Below are 27,999 nucleotides of genomic sequence, written 5' to 3'. Positions count from 1 at the left end.
AATATTATAATGGCACAAATCTAATATTAAAAATAACTAAAAACCCTATCATAATTAAAAACCAAACAGCACATACATGCCAGTTTAGACAGCCCTCTTTTAAATTGATTAAATATTGAAGCAAATATGTTAACTCATTGTAGCCCTTAGCATAGTTCCCTCTAAGCTGAGCAGTGAGCAATCGCTCACTTAAAAATCATCATCAACTCAGAGTTTTTCAAACCTGCCCAGAAGCCGAGAGGGAAAGAGTGAGAGGGAAGGAGAGAGAGAGGAAGAGAGAGAAACAGATAGAAAAAAGAGAGGAAGGAAAGGAGAAAGAAAAAGAATGGGAGTAAGGAAGAGAGAAAGAAAATCAAAATCTAGTTTGAAACTAACTCAACTATTTAAGTGGCATTTTGATATTGATAGAGTTGCCCTATTATGAGCTCACTGTTATAGACACACAGTACAGTATTTTATTTTGAAATTCTCTGAGGCAAAACAGGGTGGGTTTTTTATTTGTTTGTTTGTTTATTTATTTAATATTTCTGTGCCGCCCAGTCCCGAAGGGACTGCTGCTCAGACACTATACTTTTCCGCCCACCCCCAAAAAATATTAGAGGGAACACTGGCCCTTAGTGTATATAAGTTATATATAACATACAAAGGCATAGAGTTCTCTCCCATATTAATTGCTTAATATATGCTAGAGTTGCTAAATATCTTTTCCCTTTGTGCTTTTATAGAGGTGCTTCTAAAATATTTAGTCCAAAGCAAAATAAAAATAAAAATAAAAATCAGTAACCAGGGGATTTTATGAAGCAGCATCAAGAATATCAGAAAAAGTATTAATTCATGTCATTTTGCACCCCAGCTCTCCCAAAATCCATGCAGTCAAATAATCTTTTCAAACTCAAAGCTTCTAACTGGAACTGCCAGTTAAGAATCCTTTCAGACACTATTAGTCCAACCTCTCACATCATCAGTGTTTTCATTTTCATTAGAAAAGCATGAGGTAGCAGTAAAGATAAACCCCAGATGAAAGCAAGATTCCTCTTATGCCATCAGACATGGGTGCCTCTAAGACAGCAATCTCCAAAGAACATGTGCCCCATAGAGAAAATACTGTACTGCTAGTTATGGGTAATTAGATTCTAGGAATGTGTGCAGCAATCGATAGAACCCCCATAGAAAAGGCAGCAGCTTCCATAGTAACCATTTCTTATAGCTCAGCTTCCCTATGAAGCTCCTGCAAGACACCTGCTTTGTTGACCCTCAGACTCCATTTTTTAAAGCACCCTTTACATCAAAAGAAAAAATAAATGGAAAATTAACAAAACAAAGGGATATGTTTTAACAATACCCTTTTTTCAAGAATTTATCTGGATCCACGGAACTCAAAGAGGATAGCCCAATGTTTCATTTGTTGTCTTAGCCGCTTGTCCAAAATATTCAAAAAGGAAAACTCAAAACTCAAAGACAACTTATGAAAAATTGATATTTTGTGATTAACCTTGGTCTCTATGGCAGCCATTCTGTGACAGCAGCTAAATGTCTTCATAATATTTTAAATGTCTGCATTGGTCAAAAAGACTGGGAAGTCTTGGTCTAACCTTACACTAAAATCAAAGGGAAACTGTTGACAAATCAGATCACTAAAGACAGAAATAGCAAATACTGTATTAAAGATTATTTCAGTGACCTATACCAATTTCACTATATATAGATTGAAAATGAAATCCTGTATTTACTTACCTACAATTTAGTGGGACAAACCTTTATTACGTTTATGTATATATTGCTTTTAGTTTGTCATTTTCAATGGTGTTATAACTTGTTAATATCCATAGTCACTATGGCGATATAGGAGGACATATGACTCTAAATAAATAAGCAGGATTGCACAATGAAAACTACACCTACTTTTTTCTAAAAGAAGGGGGCCATTGCAAATTGGAAGGCTGTAAATCCAATTGCCAGTAATATCTAAGGGATATAATTGGGAATATATAATGTAAAGAATTTTGGTGGTAATACTTTCAGCAGGGTCAATCCTAGAGAAAAATGTTGGCCCACATGCCATTGTGGTATCTATCATACCAAGCATATTTTGATTAGAGAAAGTTCTTGTATCTTTCTCAGAAATCCATCTGAGACATTATACAATGAATAAAGGAAACAAAGATTAGAACTGTTTTGGGAGATAATAAAATACACCGTGCTAAAGCAGCGCATACTAAAGTAAAGGAAACACAATGCTTAATATTTTTCCCTAAAGTCTCACATATTGCAAAAGATAAACCTTTTCCCTCCCCTCCCAAAAAAGGTAATTTGTAGAGTTTATTAGAGAATTTTATAGCAAAAGCTTATTCCCTACTGCTGATACTGCTGATTTTGTAGAAAGCACTAGAGAAAGTGCATACATCTTTTGGTGCAATGCCAGAGTGTGGTTAGTATTTAGAACCATCTTGTAGATTTTATTTGAGTAGTCTTTATTAATAGGCTATGACTTTATATGTAAAGAACAATTCTAAGAAGAATTTTCCTATATGGATTCTTTGATAAACTGCAAGGAGGCCTTCATCATTCAAGCCACATTGATTATGAAATGAATGCTATGACATAAGTTGAAGGAAGGGTGTTATTATATAAGCCCAGATAATTAGATGCAGCTTGTGGACATGATAGTAAATTAAATAAATAAGGAAAAATAATGAATTTGAATAAAATCCAGTCTGCATTTCTGTATTATGTCATTTTCTATAGTGAAATGGGAAATGTTAGGACTTTTTACCATTTATGCCACAATTTAATGCTGTATTTCATTATGAATACCTTTGACTTCTATATAATTATGTAAGCTGTAGAAGACTTCAATTAAAATTATGTTAAAATATGTATACAGTAGCTAAAACTATTTTAGTAACTTTAAATGTGTACATAAACTGATAATTATTTGATAAACTAGGTAAATTTATTTTCCTACCTCTTTCAACAAATAAAAGATTTCTATTAGGATAAGTTAAATAATATTCACTATGATCTTTTTTACTATTTTGGCTGCTTGAAACAATCTCAACTTCCAGCAAAAATAATATAGGTAAACTTCTATAATTTTTCAATTATTTGAATTATTTATTGTACATTTTCTCATGACGACAACAGAGAGGACCACTTTAGAGTATTTTGCCTGATACACCTTGAACAAACTTGGATATTATTATAGCAATATAATTAGCAGAATTAGCATAATAAATCCTGAAAAATGGTGGATGTTCAAAGACACACTTTATTTTAATTTGGAATCATACAGTTGTCAGTCTAAGAAGAAACAATGTCACTCTGTATATATCGCCAGATATTCTACAGAGTGACACTGTCCGTCTTTAGTTAACAACTGTATGATTCCAAATTAAAATGAAGTGTATCTCTGAACATCCACCGTTTTTCAGGATTTATTATGCTAATTCTACTAATTATATTGCTATAACAATTAGTATTTTGTCATAAAGCAATATGCAGCCCACCCAGTTCAAAGCTCAACCTTCAAATTTGAAGCATAAAGTTTCCTCTACTTAAAATACCGTGTTTTTCAGAGTATAAGATGCATCTTTTTCCCTCATAAAAGAGAGTAGAAATGTCAGTGTGTTTTATAGAGACAATACAGTCATTTTGGCTGTCCCAAAGCCCCACCCTCATGTCCCATTTTTGGAGAGAAGGTCTGGAGAGCCTGTAGAGAGCTCTTGGGACTGGGGAAAGGCAAAAATGCCTCAACTTTTGTGAAAAAAGGCCTGTTTTTTCCAAAAATGGGGGCATTATTGCCATCCCCCAGCATCCAGGATTCGCTGCAGGCTTCCCAGACCTTTTGTGGAAAATAACTGGCAAAAAATGGCCCATTTTTCGCAAAACTGGGCTGTTTTTGCCTTCCAATTACCCCATCTAGCATGACTGGAGGAGGAATTAGTCTTAAAACTGTCAAGTTTGAAGACCCCTGGGTTAGTGATTAGGAGAGTAAGGGTATTGAAATTTGCCAAGTTTAAGACTTGTGGACTTCAACTCCCATTCCTGAGCTAGCATGACTGGAGGAGGAATTCTGGGAGTTGAAGTCCACTAGTCTTAAAGCTGTTAAGTTTGAAGACTCCTGGGTTAGGGATTCGAAGTTTGTAAAACATGTACATAATTGTAAAAAGTATACATGTTTGTAAAAAGTATTCTGCTACACTGATATTTTATTAAATAATATATTACTATACCACTTAGTTCAGAATTATTATTATTATTATTATTATTATTATTATTATTATTATTTATTAGATTTGTATGCCACCCCTCTCCTTTCCCTTGTTTTTCATCTCTAAAATCTAGGTGCGTCTTATACTCCAAAAATATGATAGATTTCAAAACTGCTAAAAGTGAAGACCTCTCTTTCCTTTTCTGGTGGGCTAGGCATCTCAGCAGGTGGAAATTTAACAGAAAATGATGCCGTTAAATTTATAAAAACAATTATTCACAATTGTATTTCACATTATGCTTGGATATCCTTTTCTGATTATTAGCCGTTAGCTGATTTTACAGTTCTTTACAATCCCTTTGGGCTCTCAAACTGTTCCAGCTAGATATTAAATGAGAATCAATGTGTAACAGTGAACGGATATCATTATCATTATCATTATCATGAGCAGAGCCCTATGCTTTTCTTGTACATTCTGCACTTGCTCAATTTATCTATTCTGCAGTACTGTTTGTCTCACAGTTAAATTTGCATGAGTGGGCTAGACATTGACAGTATCTTCATCACTAACTAGTAATTCATATGGATATGCAATTTAAAACACCAAACAATGTAAATAAATAATTTATATGAGCTATATTTAAGGAGACTAGGTCCCAATAATGTCTTGGCCCAAACAATGCCAGATCACTGATAGTTCCTACTTTTACACTTCAGCATGGAAAACTAAGATCATCATGTTCTTTTCATTGCCTTTAATAGCTAACAAATAAAGTTTCTATTTTTGGCTCATTGATGCAAATCCTAATCTGTTTACACAGAAACTGAGAGTATAATTTAATGTGAAATACACTATTTGTGAAAATTGCAAAGCAGAAATCTGGAGCTTACCATGTCTAAAACCAACCAATAATTAAAACAAAGGGAATCTAGAATAAATTCCAATGTCAAAAATTATCTCCCTGCACTTTTGAGAGATGTACTGCACCCTTTAAATATTCACTGAACCATTAGATAAGACAGTTCTAGATTATCCACCATACTCATCCCTGATCTTTTATTTGCATTTGCATACTCTATGGAATAGAACACCTCTCTATTCATCTCTCCTTGGGTGAGGGGATAAAAAAAAAGATAAATAAAATGTAAACAAAGGTTTTGCTCCCCCTCTAGGATTTAGGCACAATCCTGTACTTATTCATCTAGGAGCATGCCCCACTAAACTCAGCCAGCCATCCTTTTGAGTTATATATACAACTTTAGATGCAGAATTCTGGACTTCCATGGCAAGCATGGTGAATTAAAGGCAGCTCTGAGAAAGCAAAATGGAAAGTAATGGTAAAGACCAAGGAAACAGTGAGTAAACTAGTTCATAAGTGTTTCAGATGCTACTCTTCATGAATAGACCAAAGACCAAGAATTGGAAACCAATCAAATACTGTGACAATATCTGAATAAATGAAATATTAAGACCACTAGAAGTAAAAGAAAGGAATATAAAGTTGGTTTAGATGATTAAGATTAGAAGAAGATACATTTTGTTGTTAGAAATCTGACAAATCTTTATGGACTTTTTGTTGATGTCTTGACTGAAAGGTTGCTGCTTTATGTAGTTGTCTGTAGATAAGGGAAGAGATTTTTGTTTGTAATCTTACAGGAGGTAGAGATCTCCTAAATGTGTTTATAGTAGTTGTGGTGAAGGTTGGAAATTTCTTCTTTATCTATTTCTATTATTGTTCAAATTAATTTTTACCATTATAATACAAAAATTCTGCAAATGAATGAAAATATATAAAAATATTCTAAAAGAGAAAGAAAGGCATGAATTCTATTGTTACCGGGCAAGCCCAGACTGTACAATGATATACTCTGTACATTCTTAGCTATCATAATTTAATTACAGTCATAAAATAACAGTATAAAAATGTTTTTGCTGTTTACTTGTCCTTGTCTGCAATACTATAATCAGAATTGTGCACTTCATTGCAGAGTAAAGATCTTGACAGGTTGGCAATCATCCAGGAACGATCAATAGAAATTGCTGAGGTTAGGAAAACAGCTATTTCTAGAGAAACTGTAAAGCATTTTATAGTTACCTTGTTACAATGCCTAGAGATCTCATTGCAGTTCATTTCCTGATCATATTAAAATATTGGTCCAAATTATGACAGCCCAACAAAACCCATGCATTCATGTAAACCATATTCCTCAGGTTAGGTTTTATAACATAAATCCACAAATTTAACCAAGACCACCCAAGTGAATAAGAGTCAGTGAATAAGAGTCACTTATGACTCTTATTCAAAATGTCTCAAAATAGTTACTGGATTAAAGCCAGAGAAACATCCCCATAGACTCCAGCTTAAGTTCTAGAGATCACATAGGCATGACTGTGTCATTTTCTTCACAGTAATCTGGAAGTTTATTTATTTATTTATTTATTTATTTATTTATTTATTTATTTATTATTTAGATTTGTATGCCGCCCCTCTCCGAGGACTCGGGGCGGCTCACAGCAGAGAAAAACAAATCATAAATAATCTGAATACATTTAAAACAGTTATATGCCCCTGTCTGGTTCTAGAATATTTTTCTACTTTGCTGTCTAGGTCATATCTTCAGGTTTGTTTTCCTTAGCTCCCCACTATGACCAGATCAAGCAAAGTCTTTAAGACCTACATCTTGCTATGTGAAGACCAGAAAGACTTCCATTCAAATACCAGTCATGAAATTTGAAGTGGGACTCTAAGCCTATTACTGTTTTTCATTACAGCTTGGTTATTAAAACAGGTAAAGAACACTTTGCATGATGAATCAACATGAATAGAATACATAAACAAAATCTTGGACATAGTTCCCAACTTTTAAGTATGCTATACTGTAACCTGGTATTTTTGTAACACAGTGGCAATCTACCTTACACAGTCTTTTTCATTTATTTGCAACCTGGTTTCTTTATAAATTAAATAGCAATATTTTGCAAATGAATCTGGATGACATTAAATAGATATTTGCCTGTCATTTTTTAATTTAGCAGATACGGAAAGAGGGAAGAAAGATACAAACCAATTTTTATAACAGAGTTCTCCTAGATTGTTGTCACAGCAATTTGTTTCCCAAATATCATTGCCTATTATATTATTAATTATAGCACATCTAATCATTAGTATGCATGCTTGTTAACATAAGCAGAAACCCCTATACAGTGAAATTCAGAACAAAGAAAAGTAAACAAAGAAGCAACAAAGGAAGAGTAAGTATGAAAACTGCATATCCTTAATTTTAAGCCAACAGCCTTACAAATATTAACTAATGCAGACAATATAGATTTTTTAGCTTGAGTTTCTTCCCCATCATTTACTTTCAGAATGCATCATATAATTTAAAGAGTTGTCCACATTGGTGGATGGGAGCATTCCTTAAAATCAAGAAGCCAGATGTATTTAAATCTCCTGACAAATAATGTAAAAATGTTAATGTGTGGTACTTAGTCAAAGACATTTTTCAATTTAAAAAAAAATCATAATTCAGAAATACAACAATTCAAATTCAAAAACAAATTCTAACCTTTAATGCAAAACAATATACTACAGTAATGGCCATGAAATTTCAACATGTGTTACTTAAATAAGACTACTTTTGCCAGAAGTCCTTTCCTTGTAAGAGGAAGATTGTTGTTATGTATCAATTGTACATTAGTTATTCTTTGATTAGTTGACCCAGTTTACACATTCTACAAAAGCAAAATTCATTTATGGCACGTTATGCCAAAGTTAGTGCTATCATGTTGTGAATAATCATATTTAAAATGATTTAGCTTCTGGGACAGAAGTGCTTTCAACTTGACTGTGCTTCACTGTAAAAAGTGCGTATATCAGCCCTCTAAAGCTCACTTCATTAAGCTCTTCTGGGCAAACACTGACCTATGTAGCACGGGAGTCATTCAGCGTATCTTTCATAAAGGCAGAACACCAATATTTAGGAAGACTAAAAACCTAATGGATAGGAAATAATGGTTTTATAATTATATTAGCCTCTGATACCCCAATGATCTGAAGATGATGGTGCTTTAAAATCTCTGGAAAAGTCAGTTTTCAGATTTACAATCCAAATGCATTCAAAAGATAATGCAGTTCAACCAGCAACATTCTCAGCAAATGATCTTGCAGATCAAGGATGTTGGTGAAATAAAAACATTCTACAATGTCATTTTGAAGGTTAAAACGTGATTTCTGTATCTGACATAGCTAGAAGCTTTCCAAGATTACATTGTTCACAAAGTTTGCAATTAGGAGCCCAAAATTCTTATCTTTTCAGGTTTTTTAGTTATCAATGTACACAGTAAGGCACCTTAAAGACACATCTTTAGGGCTGTCAGCTTTTTCACAGGACTGTGTAATTCAAAGAAAGTAAGTATCAAGAGCATCCTCAAATGTATTCAAGACAAATCAATCTAGATAATTTACTGATGGCTTTTGAAGCACATGGGACTAAATGTCGGTAAATGCACCTTCTTAAGAAGGGTTCACTGCGTCAATTGCAAATGACTCACAAAAGTATTTTCCCTTTATCTAAGCAGCACAATAGCTATTAAAAAGCCACATGCCATACCAGCAACAGTGGAATCACTGCTCACAGGTGTTCAAAATGCCAGTTTGTACTATTTATACCTGCGTGCACATATTTATACAGCCATTTAATTTAAAATATGTGGGCAACATACAAGAGGCAGAGGGAGAAAGAAAGAGAGAGAGAGAGAGAGAAACCGAATGATTAGTTTAAAATAACACAGCACATTAAAGCAAACAAAGCAATAAAATGGGAAACCAAACTGAACACTCACCCATTGTGGACTGCACTCAACCTGACCAAACTCCCAATATGAATTGTGCTGTGCTGTCTGAGTCTTGTGTGTCTGCCCTTACATGTCACCACCTGAGATGCAGAGCCCCAACCATGCTAAAATATGACCTGAGCTGCAGACAAAAAATCCATAATCCAACTTCCTTCAGAACACGTTCAATTGCAGCTACTGACCTGAAATCCAGTTATACTATGTCACTAGGAATTCCAATATTTTGCTTATGAACAACAATTTTGCCTGGTATAGTATGGCCTAAAAAAACAACCCCCCACCCACATCCCAATATCAAGATTGCCTGTAACTTTGGCAGAGAATGTAACAACCAGCACTGCAGATAATCAAATGCAGAAGTCACAATGCTGCCTCTGGTAAGTGGAACATTTGTACTCCCTATATTCAGAGATACATGCTTATTGTGAATAAGTCACCATTTTGATCTCAGATTAAAACTATTACCAGGGCATCTTGTAGGCTAATAACCTAACCCTAGACATATTTAGAAATTTAAGAATTGGTGACCAAGTTTGCTTATTTTCCCTTTCCATGCCAATCCTTTTTCCTGCTTTTCTCTTTTTAAACTGTAAAATTAGAATACAGGATTTATATAGATATTCTTTGAGAGCCTTTCCAGTTGAAGAGCACAATACAAAAGTTTCAAATAATAGCTAATATTATCTGTCCCATTTTACTCAAGTGGATTTACTGTAGGTTTGAATCTAGGATCTGAAACGGGTCCATAGATCTTTAAATAGCCACTAACTACCTATGCGGGATGAAAATTGCAAGCCATCAGCCATGTGACCTGCAGTATTTTATTCAGGCCCATTGTTTCTGTCCCACATTCTACTCTCTCTTTTTAGAATATGACAACTACAGTAGCTATATCCAAAGCAAGCCAAAATGTTTTGAAAGTAGCCACTAGCTAGCACAGCTGGTTGAACTATTAAGCCCTCACCCATTAACTCTGGCTATATGAATAATCCAACCATACTACATTTACAAGTAGCTACTACCTGCATATTTCAGAGAGTTTTCCTTTCAGTGTCTCATGGCAGCTCCATCTTAGGAAATTTCACATTTTCATTTTTTCAGCACCAGTCACAGGTACATTTTAGAAATAGTCAAAAATAGTTTCAGCCACTTTGTCCCAGCCCTGGAAAAATCATTTGATTATTGTCTTGAAACAAATTATAATTTTAGGGGAGTGTATGCACCCAGTGTTTGCAGTTATTTTATTTTTAAATGCAGCATTCCCCCCCCCCCAAAAGGAATTTACATCAGATTTTCACTGCCAGATTGATCTGCTCCGTAACGTGCAAAATTTGTTCTAGGTGGCACTCCTCCAGGTTTCCATTAGACAGTACCACTTTTCTATCAGCTATATATAAAAGATAAAACATTATTTGGAGGATGCTTTTTAATGCATCCAATGTTTCTCTGCTCTCTTTCTTTCCTTCTTGCCCTTAGCATGGCAGCTTTTTCTTTTCCAGAGTAATTATAACAGTGCATGACAATAAACACAGATTTCAAAATATTATTTCCAAGTAATTCTTTGATTAAAATATTTCAAGATAGACTCTGCTTGAATGTCACCATACAATCACAGCTCAAGCACAAACCATCTTGACATAAGTAGTCTTGATGAACAAGTGCACATGGAAAACATGGCTGAGCCAACTATCTACAAAACAGATTTCAAATATAATGAGAAAGGCAAGGCAGGAGAAATGGCTCTATCATTAAGGCTGCCAGATGTTCCAGGGGTCCAATTTCCGTATTACTGAAATTGGTGACTCTAATCTGCTACTGAGTCTAATGCTTATGGATTGCACCACATACAGTATATATAGAGAGAATTGTCCCTAGCCGCTGTGCTGCTGCATAGCAAGCATCATACTTTTATTGTGATTATAAAGCCAGGGAAACCCCACTGAGACAACAATTCACAATAAAGTGGCCCTACACCACTATATTTACCATTGTATTCACTATACTGAACATTAAATCTTTCTTGACGATTACACAAGTGAGATTTAGAATCATAAACAAAACTGTACTCATAAAGTATGTGCATTAGAACAACTAGTAAACTGTGAATGATTGATACTTAAAATCCAATCTTTTAAGCCTTGCAGTCCTTTCTGTAAAAAAATTATATATATACAAAATAAAAGTTTTATTTATATTTATATAAAGGCATTCAACATTCAATATATCTTTACTTTAGATATCATTACAAGACTATAAATCATGGTGAACATAGTCCTATGTGTAAGACACTGTTCTCCAGGTGTGTGCGTGGGTGTGTTTTAATCTACTTAAAATCTGTGTTATATAAAACAAAGAAAATAGTTCAATACATCAGGAAGGTGACAATACCTAATTGCTTTAAAATATATTCCTAATTTGCAAAACTTTGTTTCTTTCCATTCTTATTTCGTAAGTAAGACTGAATCTGAGACAAGTATGTTTTCAGGATAACTGGAGAATCTTACAAAAATCTCATGTGTTCCAATCAAATAAAGCGAACTTAAATAAGACATTTTAATCTAAAAATCATGTCCCATTTTTAATACATATCAATAGAAATATAGCAACATCAGGATGTAATGCAAACTGGATGAGGGGGAACAAAATTACTCGGATTGGGTCAAAGGGTTGTGCTGGGGAGGTTTTGCTCCCTAAAGCATATCCACAGAAAAGGCACTTAGTGGGGGGTGGGGTGAGAGAGTGGGTAGATTTCATTTGTGTTAATGACCGGGCTAAATCAGCCATTCTCTGATTCTTCAAGCTTATGAAGAAGAGGTGTGATGCCACCTTCTCTGTATCACACCTAATTCAACAATTCTCACTAGCATCTTCTCATGAACCTATGAATAACAATTAAAAGATGGCTACTTATGTTACCTGAACACTTAATGGGAAGATATCAGTATGTAGTGTTCTCATTTTCTAAGCGTCTGAAAAGATAGTCTTCCATTATCCATTTCCAGCATGGTCTCATCTTAAGGCGTTATCTATTTCATGTAGTGGCCTTCAGTAAAAGATTTGCCAACTGGATTCTTTTTCATGGAGTTTTATCCAAGCAAGGGTTAAACCTTGAACTGAGTTTTAAATGCAGATAAACAGCCCTAGGATGAGACTGATTTTCTCCAGTTATTTAATCACCATGGTTTTAAAATGAAAAGTGGAAACACTACTGAGAAGGCAAAGTATTTGTGCTCTCCTTGTTTTCATTTTAGAAGTAACATATCTTCAACACAAATCTTCACTGAATAATATAGTGCTACCAAATGGAAATCAGCCGTCACCAACATAGAATCCTCCCATGTGTAAGACCATAGCTTCTACCATCTTCAGAGTTAGGGCTATGTCCATCTTCAGTGGGACAATAAGTAAGGAAGTCTCATACAGTCAGGAAATATTCTATTGGGGATTTGACAGGCAGTTCAAAAACAAACAAACAAAAAGAAATCACAGCTGCAGGACTTCCTTTATTTGATGATAAAGAGGAAACAAGAAAGCAGAACATTTTATCTCTTGCAATGATTTCCAATAGCATAAATACAAAGGAAACAGGCTCAAGAAAGGGGGTGTTGCTATGACACAGGCCACTCACAACAGCTTGCACTGCAGTCAGTGCTGAAGAAGATAAGGGACTAGGCACAAGGTCCTGCTTTCCACTGTGACACAACTGCTCCTGCCCCACATCATCTGCTATAGCAGTTTTTTGATTGAAGCTGCCTGTATATGGCATTACAGTTTATCTTACATTTTATTGCTGGCCCAGTGGCATTAACAACTTTATAGCCTCCCCTTTATGCTACATTTGGCTTCTAAGTTAGATTCATTTCTGTACGCATTTGCATTCACAACAAAGCAAGTGAACCAGTAGCGGTCTTCAGTAAAAGATTTGCCAGCTGGATTCACGGTTGGAAAACAAACAGCAGCACTGAACAAACCAAGGTTTTGTATTTATGAATATCCTTTTCAATCCTCTACGTTTTTGAGAGAACAAAGTCGGCACCATAGGGCTGTTAATGCACTTCTGCATTTTTTGAGCAGTCATTAGCTTTCTGCCATATGGCTCCTGGATTCACCTCTATAAAGATCTCTGAAGAAATTTAATCAAAAATATTAACAAGTCTCTTTACGTCCCAGAATGTACTCAAATCTTTGCTACATTTGGAATCAGGCCTAGCTCCTATAGAGGTTTTATATGGGTTTGACCATCCTAAACTCTAGACTAAACTGATTTTCACAGAGGAATCTTTGGCTGCTGTGAATCTCCCAAATGGTTTTTATGCAGTTTGAAAAAAGGACATTGAACATAAGACAACATGGCCTCTCACTTCAGTATCTGATTTCACTAGGGCCTGGGGGAACCCATCAGAAATTGAAGCATCATGCCTTTGATCCATCTTCATAGTGAGGGTGGTACTATTATCCCTCTCTGCCAGTATAGAAGCCTTTTATTCCAGCAAATTACCTAACAAATGTTCTGACAGTATCACACCAAAAAGCTTTAGCCAAGTTTTACTCCCTGACTCTTGTGTCACCAAAAGGGAGCTGGAATATTCAATCTAAATTTGACTATGATCTTGCCAACTAGGGAATATGGGGTCTGTTGCCCATATTTTATTGCACTGTCATTCTTTTATACAGCTTGGCACACAGACTTAATAGTCCCCCAGTGTCAAATTGTTCTGGCTGGTTCAATGAGAAGTCAACTCAATTCTGGCTGATGGTTTTCTGAAACATCCAACTATCCAAGGTAGCCAAGCACAATTGTCGTTAGGAGGCTAAGAGTTTAGATTTTTAAATGATTATAAAGCAAACATCTGAAATGCTTATTTTCCCCATGCTACAGATAACATTAATCAGAAGCTACTTTCCTAGTTTATCTAGTTTTTCATTTTGTTTGTTTTGTCTTTATTTTGTTTCATTTTGAGATACTTTATTTTTGTTAATGGATTTTTTGTTGTTGAAATATATTGTTATTTGGTCTTAATCCATAAGGAAGTTGTTATTAACCATGCAATCATTAGGGTGAGACACAAGGGGAGTGAGTCAGAAAGATGGCATGTGTACATCTGAAATTTCCTCCTGTTTCAGGTAAAAGCTTTTAGCAGTGATTACCAATGCTGGGCAGGAGCTGTCCCTCAATTTCAGGAATGTAAGCAGAGAAAGGTTGGAAGGGGAATATAACCGTGTTCTATAATAATAGGAACAAAGAGATGTTCTATATTTTAAGTGATGATCTGAAGAGCAAAAGTGAAGGTGTACAAATGTGCCATAATCCTTACACTTGTCAAATTCTCAACAGTCCTTTTGGAGCCCGAGGTAAAGAAGCACATTTTCATAATGTCAGAATAACTGAGGACTGAATGCTAGGAGAAAGCCATTGGGTGGTGGTGGTGGTGGTTTTAAACTGGAAATCAAGTATAATTCCTTCTATGAAGGAATAGCAAATTAGGTTTTAGAGTGTGCATCAGTCTCAAAAATATCCTCAGGTTTGAAAAACAAGTTTGATAGAGAATTTAATTCAACTTGAAAACTATTTATGGGTTATAACACTGCATACATTCTTCCACCACGTCCAAATGTTGGGTTTTCTTTCATAACTAAGCTTTGTTTATCAGATAATGTCTTAAATTAGACCATCTTAATGTATTCTTTATTCTGACATGATTTACATTATATTTGCTATTGTTGTTAACTATTGACTATCATGTGGTTAAGCGAAGCAGTTGTTAAGTAAGCCACATCCAATTTTACAATCTTTTTTGACATGGTTATTAAGCAAATCACTAGAGTTAAGTGAATCATGTAGTTATTAAATGAACCCAGCTTCCCTCATTGACTTTACTTGTTGGAAGCAGGCTGGAAAGGTTGCAAATGGTGATCATGTGATCTCAGGATGCTGCAAACTAAAAAAAACAACCCAATGCATGATGTAGGATATTGTTATATTTAATAGGTTTCATCAAAATATTTTAATTTTTTAAAGCAGCATAGCTAAAAATGAAATATAGCAATTATTTACAGTGATACCTCTACTTAAGAACTTTTCTAGATAAGAACTGGGTGTTCAAGACTTTTTTTGCCTCTTCTTAAGAACCATTTTCTACTTAAGAACCTGAGCCCAGAAAAATTTCCCAGGAAATTTGAGAGCGGCATGAAGGCCCGGCCAGTTTCCTGCCATTCCCCCTGGGTTTCTCTCTCTGGCGCAGTGTATGGGAGGCAGCCTCACACCATGTGTATGGGAGGCGCGTGCTCCTCCTTGCCACGTCAGAGTCTCTCTCTTTTTTTTAAGCCTTAATGTTTTGGATTTTTTTTTATTCTCCTTACCTCACCTTCTTCCTTCAACAGCTACTGTCCTCCTCCTCTTCTTCCTCCTCCTCTTCCCACCCAAATTCTGAGCTTTTGTTTCTTTCCTAATGGTTTTGCATGCATTATTTGCTTTTACATTGATTCCTATGGAAAAAAATGTGTCTACTTACAAAATTTCTACTTAAGAACCTGGTCACAGAATGAATTAAATTCTTAAGTAGAGGTACCACTGTAGTTACTAATTTCTCAGCTCTATATATCTGAGAAAATAATACATATTTTGCTGGTTTACAATTCTGGTAGAACTTCTGACAAGATTTGCTCTGAGCATTAGCAGATTTCATTTTTCATTAAAAACAGCTGTCTTTTGGGGAAGTGGGGAAATAGTTCATGGTTCAAGGCAAGGCAGGGATAAAAATGTAAAAAGAATCCAACCCCTCACTCTGCTCATTGAAACAGTTTCTATAAATTTCAAATATCTCCAGACTCTGGCTCAAAAATGCATATAAATATTACACGGGAAGGAAAAAAAGAGTATGTGCGCATAAATCATTTTAAATGCCTATTTAAAAGTCATATGAAAGATATTTCTGGCTGAATATACACAAAACTGAAAGACCAGAAGCAGAGCGATCCTTCCTTCCCCCTTACTTTGAGGAAGCTTGCGTGGAGACACACACCCCTTTGGATTTCCCAGCAGTAGCCAAAATTTCAGCAAATAAGTCCTACTTGTACTGTACATGGCAAAGATGTCTGAAGTGCTGAAAAATATACTGCACTAAAGTACAGTGCATTAAAGTACTTAAGAACTTAATTCATTCCGTAACCAGGTTCTTAAGTAGAAATATTCTTAAGTAGAAGCAATTTTTCCCATAGGAATCAATGTAAAAGCAAATAATGCGTGCAAACCCATTAGGAAAGAAATAAAAGCTCGGAATTTGGGTGGGAGGAGGAGGAGAAGAGTTGCTGCCGAAGGAAGAAGGTGAGGTGAGGGGAATCAAAAAAATCCAAAACTTTAAGGCTTAAAAAAAAAGACGGACTCTGAGGCGGCAAGGAGGAGCATGCGCCTCCAATACACCCGGGCAGGAGGCTGCCTCCCATACACTGGCTGCGGCTGCTATCTGCTGCCTCTTCCTTCACATGCTGAAGGGCTCCCCTCTCCTCTCGCTCACTCACTTTATAGCCGGTGCCTTTCCTTCGCTGTGGTGACTCCTTGGCTGCCCAAAGCGAAGGGAGTGTTTCTTTTCTTTGGGCACTGGCAGAGGTTTATTCCCTCTCCAAGCCCCCAGAGAAAGGAAAATGCTTTGTTCACTCTAAACTGCCAAAGCCTCCTGAAGCATCATTAAAAGGCTCCTCTGGCAGCCCAGATGGCTGGGATTAAAGGGAGAATGGCAGGAAACTGGCCGGGCCTTCGTGCTGCTCTCAAATTTTCTAGGAAAAGTTTCCCGGCTCGGATTCTTAAGTAGAAAATGGTTCTTAAGTAGAGGCAAAAAAATCTTGAACACCCATTTCTTATCTAGAAAAATTCTTAAGTAGAGGCGTTCTTAAGTAGAGGCACCACTGTATCTGTAATTTAAAGATTTAGTGGGTTACTTCTACTTTGTACCATTTGTGCTGTTATGAAAGAAAGCTTTTTTTATTTAGTTAGTCATTCTTTCTCACTGTTTTAACAAATGGCAGTTCCTGGAAGTTGATTCTTCCTGGAAGCTATCTACTACCAAGGCATGATGTACAATGAGCACTTAGAAATGTGTTTTGCTGTGACTGGAACTAAGATGAAATAGCAACATTCTAAGAGATGAGTTTCATTTATGGAGGAGCCAAGTATCCCATTATTCTAGAACAATGGGCGATTGCAAAGAGAAAGCAATGTCCTACCGTGTGATTTATTCCTTCTCAATTGCAGTAGAACATTTCTGACAGACCAGCAAAACAGCCCCATTAGCCAAAGTAAGTCTGGGTAAAGGTTAACAGTGTATTGCTGGATTAGTTGTATCACAGTAATATTTCTGCAGCACCAAGATTTCAGAATGCTTTATAGGCACCATCATCTTTTTCATAGTATATCTGAGACATAAAGAATGCCTCCAAAATCAATGCTCCATATCAGAAAGCCTGGCAGAACAAATTTATCCCAATGTGACAATCTGAGCAGGCATCTACATCTCCAATCCTGCAAAGCCTTTATAGTACTATATTTTTCAGAAGAAGCTGTAACAGGTAACTTGGGTTAATCTTAAGAAAAACTACAGGGGAAGACTTCATTATTATTTGGATAGATTTCTAGAGAATCTTAAGATTTTAGTCTAAATTAAGAATTGCATGTGTGTCCAAGCAGTCATCAGTAAACTCCCCTTTGAGGAAATGTGACCACATACACTACCACCACACATGAGATTTATAAGCCCAACTTAAATAAGGAAGAATCCAGGCTCAAGAGTTGCCCTTCAAAAAGACAGAGCTTTGCTTCTAGAGTTTTCATTTTGTCTACTGAAGAAATACACAGGGCCAGATATCTGCCTCAGGAGAATAATTGCATATAATTGGCAAAAAAAACCCACACAACTAAATTAAGTCCAATATCTAATCAGAATGCATCCTGAAATCCCCGGCTTATAAATCTTAAAAGCAAATGAAAGGGACAGTTGCAGTTTAAATAAAACATATCATGGTCTTTACTAAGGAAAACAGGTCAGACTAGGTAAACTAAAATTAACCAGGACCTTAATCCTTGTTCTTACTGGGCAATTCCATGAGACTCCACAACAAAATTTGCTTCTACTTTCTATCAAACTCTTGAAGGCAAGTAAGTGGAGTATATTCTGGGAAAGGAAACTGTGAGCAAACAGTATCTTGGATGATTTGATATTCATTATGAATTGCTCCAAAGTCAATTTGGCAGCACTAGAAGCATACATTTGTCCATATATAGGCTGGGATTGGGCCTAACTCAACAACACTTAACTAAATATAGCTTTTTAGACAACTAGAACAAGGCTCTAGGTAGATTTTCTTTTGAGCTACATGTGAGAACAAGACCAAATTTTATGAAAATTAAGTTCATATATGCGATGAACTGAGCAAACAGTAGTTATCACTGAAAGGAATATGGTTGAAAGTAGGGACTGCTTTTCCCAGGGCCAGCCAAGCAAAGGGAGTCCATGCATGCAATTATCACAAAGAATGTGATCACAAAAGATTGGCAACTGAAGTATACAACAGATGTCCCTCTTTTCTCTACATCATCATTCTAACAGAAACACATTGTGCACTAGAATTTTTCTTCATTTAGATCTTCCTTTTCTTTTTGCCACATACAGGCTTCTCACGTGGTCTTATTTTTATCATCACCCCCAATAGTTCAATCCAACCCTAATTCAAGATAACACAACAGCCAAGCTGTTGGATTTAATTTGCATTCACAAATACTGGTCAGGCCAAAGGTTTTCCCACTTATTTATGTATGTACGTGTGTGTGTATGTATGTATGTATGTATGTATGTATGTATGTATGTATTTATTTATGTTTGTTTGTTTATTTATTTACTTACCTAAATTGTATGTGTTATATAGCTGCCTACTCATTCAGCAAGGTGGGCTTATAAACAATAAAAATTGAATATAAATTTTTTTAACAAATTATTTGGGAATCACAGAGACATATCATAGTATAAGAAAAAATTGCATATTATTGCTTTCAATATGTTTTCAGTAAATGGAAGAATTAAGAATGTCTACCAGTGGAGGGTGGGAATCTAAATATGAGCAAAAACACATTCTTCTTTCCAGAAATGACAAAAATATGTTATTTTTGTCATAGAAAAATATGTTATTCTTTAAAAAGGCAACTGCAGTTATGCTCATACTTTAATGCTAATCAGAATCTTTGTTACAACATGGGCTCCATAATTGGAAAAGAAAAAGAAAAATCAGTGTGTGCTAGATTATTTGCCAGATCAAAATCCAACAGGTTTTTTCATACATACGACAGGAATTTTTAGATATATCTGTTTCTCCCCATAACGTAGAAAGTATATTCAATTTTTCTGGGTTTAGCTATGTGTACATATTACAGAGATGCATAACTAGCTGTGCATCTTCTTTATTATATTCATGCAGGGCAAATTACACAAAACATACAATATAAACAATTAGGTGACTATAAGAAACACTATAGGCAACTATAACACCCAATGAGATCTCAAACCATGAAAAACTGCATGTATCTCACTAACTCAGGACAACTTATTCAAAAATGTTAAAGCCCTTAATTATATTTTAAGGGTTACCTAAACCCTGTGCTAAATTCAGCAGCTGTTAAGGAAGTGTGTGTAGTAAGCAAAGGCAAATCTGAATGTATTGTCTAATTTTATTTAACTTATTCTGTTTTTACACATCCAGGTGACAAGGAGAAGTCAATTATGGATGCTGTTTGCTACCAGAACACGTGCTTTGCAAGCAAGAGGCCTGAAGGTCAGAACCAATGCCTGAGATCACCAGTTTAAAAAGATCAGAATTGACTGTCCCTATCTGGGATGATTGTACTGAATACTTCCTGCATTATTGTTTGCCTCTCAACAAGATACTTTCCTATATGACTTGTGAAGTTTTCTTCTAACAGCTCTTGGTGAGCATTTACCAAAACACACCATGGTGGTCAAAGTCATCTCCAAGAGCCTCTCCAAGATCCACAGACAAGAGTGTAAGCAATGTGTACAAAGGAAATTAATTTCTGTTTCACAATACCCAGTATCCATGAGAAGGGGACAGCATTTTGACTGGAAAATATATGTGAAAGGAGACAGACAGCATAACTATATATGCTCAACTCTAAACATATAGGTTCAATAAATAGCATTCTAAGCTAAACTACCATATGGGGTTCATAAGATCTGCCCTGAGTCCAGATGGTAAATATATGTAAACGGACAAGATATAACTTATTTCTTCTAGGTCTCAAGCCATTGCAAGCAATAACTTCAGATTCCAGTCATCATTTCTAGTCATTTCCGGCTTTTGCTTAAGTATATTCTTAGTCTGGATCTTAATTTTTCTAGTCATGAAGGACATAGCCAAGCTGTGTGGTAAGCCTAAAGTAAGTAATGTAACAAACAGTTGCCCCCCCCAAAAAAAACCCCCAACCAAAGCCTCTCCAGTCTATTAACTATTTTTCCATACAGGTTCATTTTAAATCCTAATAGTCTCTCCATCCAAATAACATCTGGGTGGAATATTCCAACCAGTGATAACTCCCTTCCCTGCCTCACTTATGTCCCTGTTGTAAAACTATACTGAAATTCTGCACAGTACTATAACATAACACTGTGAAAAACTGTATGAAGAGCTCTTTTCCAGCAGCCCAGGATATGTGATATATGGAGGCAGAATTATTTGTCTTGGGCTATCAAATGTATGTCTATGGGGAGATTTGTCTAGATGGTACAGGTAGTCCTCAACATGTAACCACAATCCCAAAATGTCCATTGCTAAGCAAGGCAGTTGTTGAGTTTTGCCCCATTTTATGACCTTTCTTGCCACAGTTGTTAATGAACCACTGCAGTTGACAAGTCAGTAACCCAGCTGTTAAGTGAATCGGGCTTTCCCATTGACTTAGCTTGTGAGAGGGTCACAAAAGGTGATCCCATGACCCAGGGACACTGCAACTGTCATAAATACATGCCAGTCTTCTGAATGGAGATGCAGTCACGGTCGTAAGTCACCTTTTTCAGGGCCGCTGTAATTTCAAACAGTCACTAAATGAATGGTTGTAAGGCAAGGAGTATCCATGAGATTTCAAGCATGGGAAGGTGGGGAATAACAGACACTTTGGCTATCACCAAAGCAGTTTAAAATGGCACATATATCGAGAGTCACCTTGCTCATTTTAATGCTAAGAATGCTGCACTACAATGGCCATGTCGTTTCATTTCTAGGACCCTTTAATTTTCTAATCGAGCATTTCTAGCCATATGCCTATTAACACTGATACCAAAGGATGCAGACATGCTGCAACGGTACTTGCCATATTTCTTTGACCTAAGAGCAACATGGTCTTTTCTCCAAAAACTCTGACCTCTGTAGGAACTTCTTTGTAATTTTCCATGCAGCTAATTCAACAACTTCCTCTTCCTACAGCACCAGGGAAGGAGGACAACGAGGACAATGAATGGCAGCAAGTGAATAGCAACTGGGATGAGTTACTGCTACACTCAGTACAGTAGGTTTTTCGTTTATGACACTTGCCAACTACATGCAACTTTTCCTGTTCTGAATTCATCAGTCACAAAACCATAGACCAAGATAAAGGCAGGAAGGAAGGCTACTAAAGCAACACCATGTTACTATAATAGTTTTCTGCAGCTGTCACTCACACCAAAATACATGCAGAAACATCAAAAAGTCTTCCATTGAAAGCAATAAAACCTAGTTTCACATAGTACCAATGGAAGTGAAGGACCATGAAATCCCACTGAATTCAGTGGAGATGTTTAAGTAACTTTATCCTGTAACTAAAATGCCCAACTTGGTTGAAGCGTATGCCATTAGTGCTTTCATAATGCGGTTCCTTGGAAATCTAAAGGCATGTTGGCATATGAGTAATATCAGTTATTTTGTAACATCCATGTAAATGTGGTTTTCCTGGTAGATCGTCCTTAGGATATTATACTATTCCATCTTAAGGATTTCATCTGAGTGAGAAGTTCCAAATTGCTGAAGTCATCAATGTAAGTAGTCTGTTCAACAGAGCTGTATCTTTGCCTTGTTTAGGAATTCAGAGGAGAAGCAGACAGAATGGGGGATGGGGAAAAGAGAAAGAATTGTGCTTTGAACAAAATGTATCTGGAATCCATTGCCAATGCTACTTACTCAGACACTGGAGCAGATTTCTCAAATGTTGCTGTGATCGGACAAAGGGGAAGGAGAAGCAAATCGAGCCTTCTTGCTCTTCTTTCATTTGCAATGTCTCCCAGATGTTTTACTAATATTTTGCTAGATGGCATTTCAATAGGACTGAACACATATTTTTTTTAAAAAAATGAGTGGGGGTCTAACATTCCTAGGGCTATTTTCTGCTGCTTCCCAAAGCTAGCAAACCCATTTTTAGAAGCAAATACTGACTCTATAATAGTGCTTCAACAAATTATAACTGAAACTTAATCATCTTTGTAATCATAAGTGTATTTCAAGAAATCACAATGTCTAGAATTGGAATAGAGTGAAAAATCAAAATATATCCTTTGAAAAATCAATTTAATGTAAGTGAATTCATGCTCATTGTTTCAAGACACTTTCCATTCACTGTCTTCCTTGTCCCATTTAAGCAGAGCTTGACTGAGGTTTATACCCTTATACTTGGAACAAGGCTCTATGGGATTGGGATGCAATTGGAATTTCTTATGAGGAGACATATATACATTCACTATATTGGGGATAATTTTTATTCATTTGCTTTTAAGATTTATAAGCCACCTTAAAGCAGCAACCTTAAGAAACATAAAGTGGCCTAAAAAGATACAAGAAAGTATATCCATTAAAACAATTTAAGTCTCAGCCACCTCATCAGGCAGCTTTAAGAGCAGGATGCTACTAGTCAGCTCCTCCTCCAACACACACAATAGGAAGGTAAAACTGATTATCTTAGGGACTTTTTTTTAATACAGGGACATGTGAACAGAGTGCTCTACACATTGACTACATAAATGTCAAGTTTCTTGAATGTAACTTGTTCACATGGTAACCAAGATTTAATCCCCTCCCCCCAAAATGCTCCCCAAAGCTTAAATTGGTATTTAAAAAACCGTGCCCACTTTGATTTGCAGGCAGAATGCTTTTATATTGAAAAAAACAATGCAAGCAGTTTCCTTTTTCTATAGTAGAATAATCTCCACAGACAAAATCTATGTTAGGCATGCGGGATGTGCCAACAGATTATCTTGCCTGGAAGGGTCTAGATTGTTATTAATATGCAACTGATGCAACAGCAAGGCCACTGCTGGGAAGCAACTGGAAGAATTGTTAAGGCAAGAATTATTTGCCACTTCAACTGGATCAGCTGCCGAAAGGGGAACCATAAAGAAAACCAGATGTGACTCTTCCACCATTGTGCATGAGGCTTCTGCCTTTCACAACCAAGAGGACTTGAAGTGCTTCCACCATGTTTTTTTTTAAAGCATACATTCGAAAAGAAACCTGGGGCTATACATTAAATTTTAATGTTCAGCCATTCCAGAGCAGTAAGATCCCAGGCACTTCAATGCTCCCTTTCCAGAACCGAGTTAATGAAGTTTAGACCACAGGAGAATAAAATATGGGGTGAGCAAGATAATGACTTGCTGTATCAGTCATGGACATAGAAGTTGCATGACTACCACATGGCGCATGTCCCTTGTCTTGTTAACTTCACAGGCCAGGTTTCCTCTGATCCCTCACACACTCTCTCTCTGACGGCAGGAGTTTTCAGAATACCAAGAAATCATTAATCAAGCCCAGCCATAAAACTCATACTATCACCTTAGATGTCATCTTGCCCCTAACGAGGAGTCTCTTGGAAGGGCTGTCTCTCCAGCTACATTTCATTTTGCCAGCTGATAGTTAGACAGCTAAGCATTCCCTTTCCTCATCTCAATAGTTGGGCTAATCAAAGGTTTGTTAAACTCTCTGATTTCTCTCTAGATTCCCACTTCTCCTGACAGTATTGTCTACCAGCACAGTTCTAACCTCATTACCCAATTTCCGTTTTTGGTAATATTTCTTAACTCTTCCAGTGTCCGAGTTCTCTCTGTTGAATGTGCAGAAATAAGCTTGGATGGCATTGTTCTTAAACCAGTATCGCCCGCGCAAGTTTTAAAAATAAATAAATAAAAATAAGCAGAAGCCCAGATTATTGTTAACACAACATGTTCCTACAGACTACTTTTGGTTAAAAGCTGGCTTATACTTATGCATCAATTACTTTGTAAAAGAGGGAGAACACATCATTCCATTTCTATCAGTTGTCAGTTGTCAGCACCAGTTAAAAGTGATTGCTCCTTATTCACAAAGGAAAAAAAGGGGGGGAGGGAAATACTTTATTTCTTTTTTAAAAATGAACTCGAAATATAATGCTAAAAGACCTCCAAATAACTTCCGCCAGACCTCAGGACGTTCCCTTATTTCTTTTTCTTCTTTTTGCTCTCGGATTTAATGCAAGCAGCTTTCAACTACATCGCTTTGTTAATGAAACTGTAACAGTGTAGCTTATTTTAAAAGAAGGGGAGAGTAACCAAGATGAGAAAATGAGAAAGAAAAGCAAAAAGAGAGGCTTTGAATTCACCAACGCCCGCATTTAAGAGATTTACAGGAGTAAGGTAAATGGTTCACCTGCTGCCAGTTCTCCTCCAAGGATGGCAAAGCTGAGAAGTACCCGGTGTCGTGGACAAGCTGCAGTTCCTGGAATATACTATAACTAGCCAACACATCCATGTTGTTGCTGCTGCTGCTGCCGCTGCCGCTGCCGCCGCTGAGCAAAAAACCGAACCACAACCTTTTCCTTTTAGATTTGTGTTTGAAATTTCGTGACGGGGTTTTAGTTCTGTTCATTAAAAAAGGAGGGGGAGAAAAAGTCTTAGGCGTAATCAATCCAGACGTCCTTTTTCTCTCGTTTTGCTTTTGTTTCGGAGAGAGAGAGAGACCAGAGAATATTTGTAGTCACACTTTCAAAGATAGGGGAGGGGGAAAAATATCAAGGCAGGAACAAGAGTGGAGGAAGGAAGGAAGAAAAAAAAAGGAAAAGACCCCCCCATCAACAACCCAGTAAGAAAGGGGGGAAATGCACCCAAACATGTACAAGGCGAGCCGTCAGCCGGGCAACCGAGAGGGAGGAACTTCTCCACTTGTAGTAAAAAGCAATTGCCTTCAAGGGCTCTGTTGCTGACTCCAGCGCTTGGACCAGAGAAGTGCGGGGGGGGGGGGGAGTGAGAATGCAAACTCACTGACACGAGACTGCCATCTATTTCTGCATTGCTGCTCGCTGCTGAATGCAATCTTTGCTCTTTATTGTGGGGGGTTGCATTTTTCTCCTGGGCGCGCGCGCGCTTCCCGGGCGCGCTCCCGCTCTCTCTCCCCCCCTCCACTCTCCCCCTCCCGCGTCCCTTTTCCGCGCAGTCGTGGGCTCTTCAGAGGAAACCGTCCATTAAGGCAGCGCGTGACCATGTAAGGTAAATAGGGGGAGGGAAGTAAGGGCCGCTCATGAAGTCACTGAGGCCCAATCGCGGCCTTCCTGGAGGGAGAGGGGCGGGGCCAGACCACGGAAGGGCCGGAGGGATTGGCGGAGGCTTTCGTCCGACTGCCGCCTTATAAGGCAGTGTAAGGGGAGCTATTTTTAGAGAACTATATAAGCGGGCAGGGCTCGCTGCTGCGCGCCCAGGCTGTCGGAGAGGGCTAGGTGGCGCGGTAGCCGAGTTCGGGCTCATGCAAATTTCCAAGGGATGGCTTCGCAGGGCAGCCAGCCTGTCTTTTGCATGACAAGGAGAATAAACGGCCGCAAGCTGGAGTAGGGGGATAAAAGCAAGGAGACCTCTGGCCGGCAAACAAGGGCTGCGGACTTAGGGATGGACAGTGAGGATGATGATGATGAGCACCATTTCCTTAGATGGTCGGGGCTCACTTATTTCACTGTTTAATGCGGGTCCTCCTTTGGATCCGTACAGCTGTAAAAGGCAGCCGGAGCTCACGCAGCAATCGGGGGAGGGAAGTAGAGGGAGGAACACTTAGCGAGTCCGGGAAAGAAGTTAAGCATCCCCCGCGGCTTGGCGCCCTTGCTGGCTACAAACTTGCAATCTAAGCGGGAAGTGCGCCGTCCTTCCCGTTACGTGGGGTCAAGATTCCCTGAACTCCGCCGGACTTTCCTTCTAAGTCCAGTCTACCCGGGATGGAGCCGCATCCCCCTGCCGCGCGCGGTTGACCTTGTAGCGCCCCGAGGAGCGCGGCTCGGGAGTTGGGACGCGCTGCCTCGTAGGAAGGGGAGCGTAGGCGGACTCCGCTCCGCGCTCTCTCTTGCAGAGTCGGCTCGGCTCCCAAGAAAGAGGATAACGGGAAACGCTAAAAGTGTAGCGAAGGTTTCAAGTTAAGAATAGGCGCTTCGAGTATTGGACAGCCCGGAGATGGAGGGGAGAGGAGCGAAAAGGAAAGCAAAAACCGTGGGAACGTAAATCCCCGATCAAGGGGTTTGAAAATGTTACAATATAGCGCCTGAATCCATTTGCTACCGTTTTTTAAAAAAACTGGCCTCTTTGTGTCTTTCATTTTACATAAATATCTTAACAGTTTTCCCATAAATGGTTAGCCTGGATGACATCGACTTTCCTAAAGTTTTTCTGGAAGGGGGCGGGACGGGAAGTGAGGGAAGCCCAATGAATAACAGAGAGACTTAAGTACCATGTAATTACTTCTCCATACTTTACAATGCTACGCCGTTTTGTGCACACAATCTCCTATCCAATTTGAAAAACAACAGTAAAAACTTTTACTCAAAGGTTGCCAAGTGCCTGGTCAACTGTCTCTGTAATGCTGCCGCTGGCTTTACATACATTCACCTGAAAGAAGCTGTCTAGTTTCGTGGTTCAGTGAATTGTGCAAGCTCAGCCCGTGTGGTTAGTTTATGGTTCAGTGTGTTATGCAAACTCAGGCAATTTGATTAATTCAGTAAGTCATGGTTCAGTAACCATAAGTTAGAGCGAGGGGTGAACACACTTTCAAGAGATCGTATTCCTGCCATTATCTGTTTCAAAAAGCAGTTCTCCATAAAATTTGGGGTATATTTATCAAAATGGTGATCAACTGATCAACCTAATAACCACTGGAGGGGAGCAAAGGATTCATTCCTCCTGGCTACAACATAGAGGTGATGCTGGCATATCACACAATAGAAGTTGCTGTAGATGTACTGTTGGATATTTTACTGGATTTAAATAGGATAGGATACAGTGAAGGGCTGCAAAAAAAAATTCTACCACACTGTGGGTGTGGCTAATTTTGTGGGTGTGATTTGCCAGCCATGTGACCAGGTGGGGTAGCATAAAGGTCATGTGAGGTGGCCAACTTGCCATCACTCATTACAAGGGTTTGGTTTTTAAAAGGTGGCCAACTTGATGTCACTCATTACAAGGGTTTGAGTTAGGGTGCCTGCCTCTCCTTGCCTTAAAGAGATACAATTTCCCTATCAATTTACTATTACTGAACATCCAAAATATACGATATGTATATATGTCCTTTGTGTACATACATAATACGCACAGGCACACAAAAATATACATTATGTATTATTTAAACTGTGTATGTACACACACACACACACATGCACAGCTCTTCTAAAATTATACACATTCAACCTCATTTACTGTGATAGGAAAAACACCCAGAGCCCAGAAGGGAAAAAAAGGGGGGAAATCAAAATTTTTCTATCGGTTCTACATACCTGACTAAATTTTTTCTACCGGTTCTGCATACCTGACTGTCTCCCTAGGAGCCTTTCACCGATAGGGTAGGATTAGATTAGCGTAGGGTTAGATTAGCATAAAATTAGATTAGCATAAATTAGATTAAAATAGAATTA

At 37.6% G+C, this 27,999-nt stretch overlaps 1 protein-coding gene across 2 annotated transcripts in view; it reads right to left on the bottom strand.

The window, feature by feature from the left end:
- The window catches only part of KLF7 (KLF transcription factor 7), an 84,339-nt gene extending 58,781 nt beyond the window's left edge, over window positions 1–25,558 (bottom strand). Inside the window, exons 1-2 of one of the 2 annotated variants that reach the window (XM_070731972.1) lie at window positions 25,383–25,558; window positions 24,768–24,978 (exon numbers count right to left, since the gene is read on the bottom strand). In XM_070731972.1, the coding sequence (XP_070588073.1) occupies window positions 24,768–24,869 (102 nt within the window). In that variant the 5' untranslated portion in view covers window positions 24,870–24,978; window positions 25,383–25,558. Of the gene's footprint in view, window positions 1–24,767; window positions 24,979–25,378 lie in introns of both variants that reach the window. The other variant, XM_070731971.1, reaches the window with a different exon arrangement.
- Window positions 25,559–27,999: the final 2,441 nt, after the last annotated feature.

Source organism: Erythrolamprus reginae, chromosome 1 (assembly GCF_031021105.1).
Source record: "Erythrolamprus reginae isolate rEryReg1 chromosome 1, rEryReg1.hap1, whole genome shotgun sequence".
Taxonomy (NCBI): Eukaryota; Metazoa; Chordata; class Lepidosauria; order Squamata; family Dipsadidae; genus Erythrolamprus; species Erythrolamprus reginae.
This window is presented reverse-complemented; position numbering and strand designations above follow the sequence as displayed.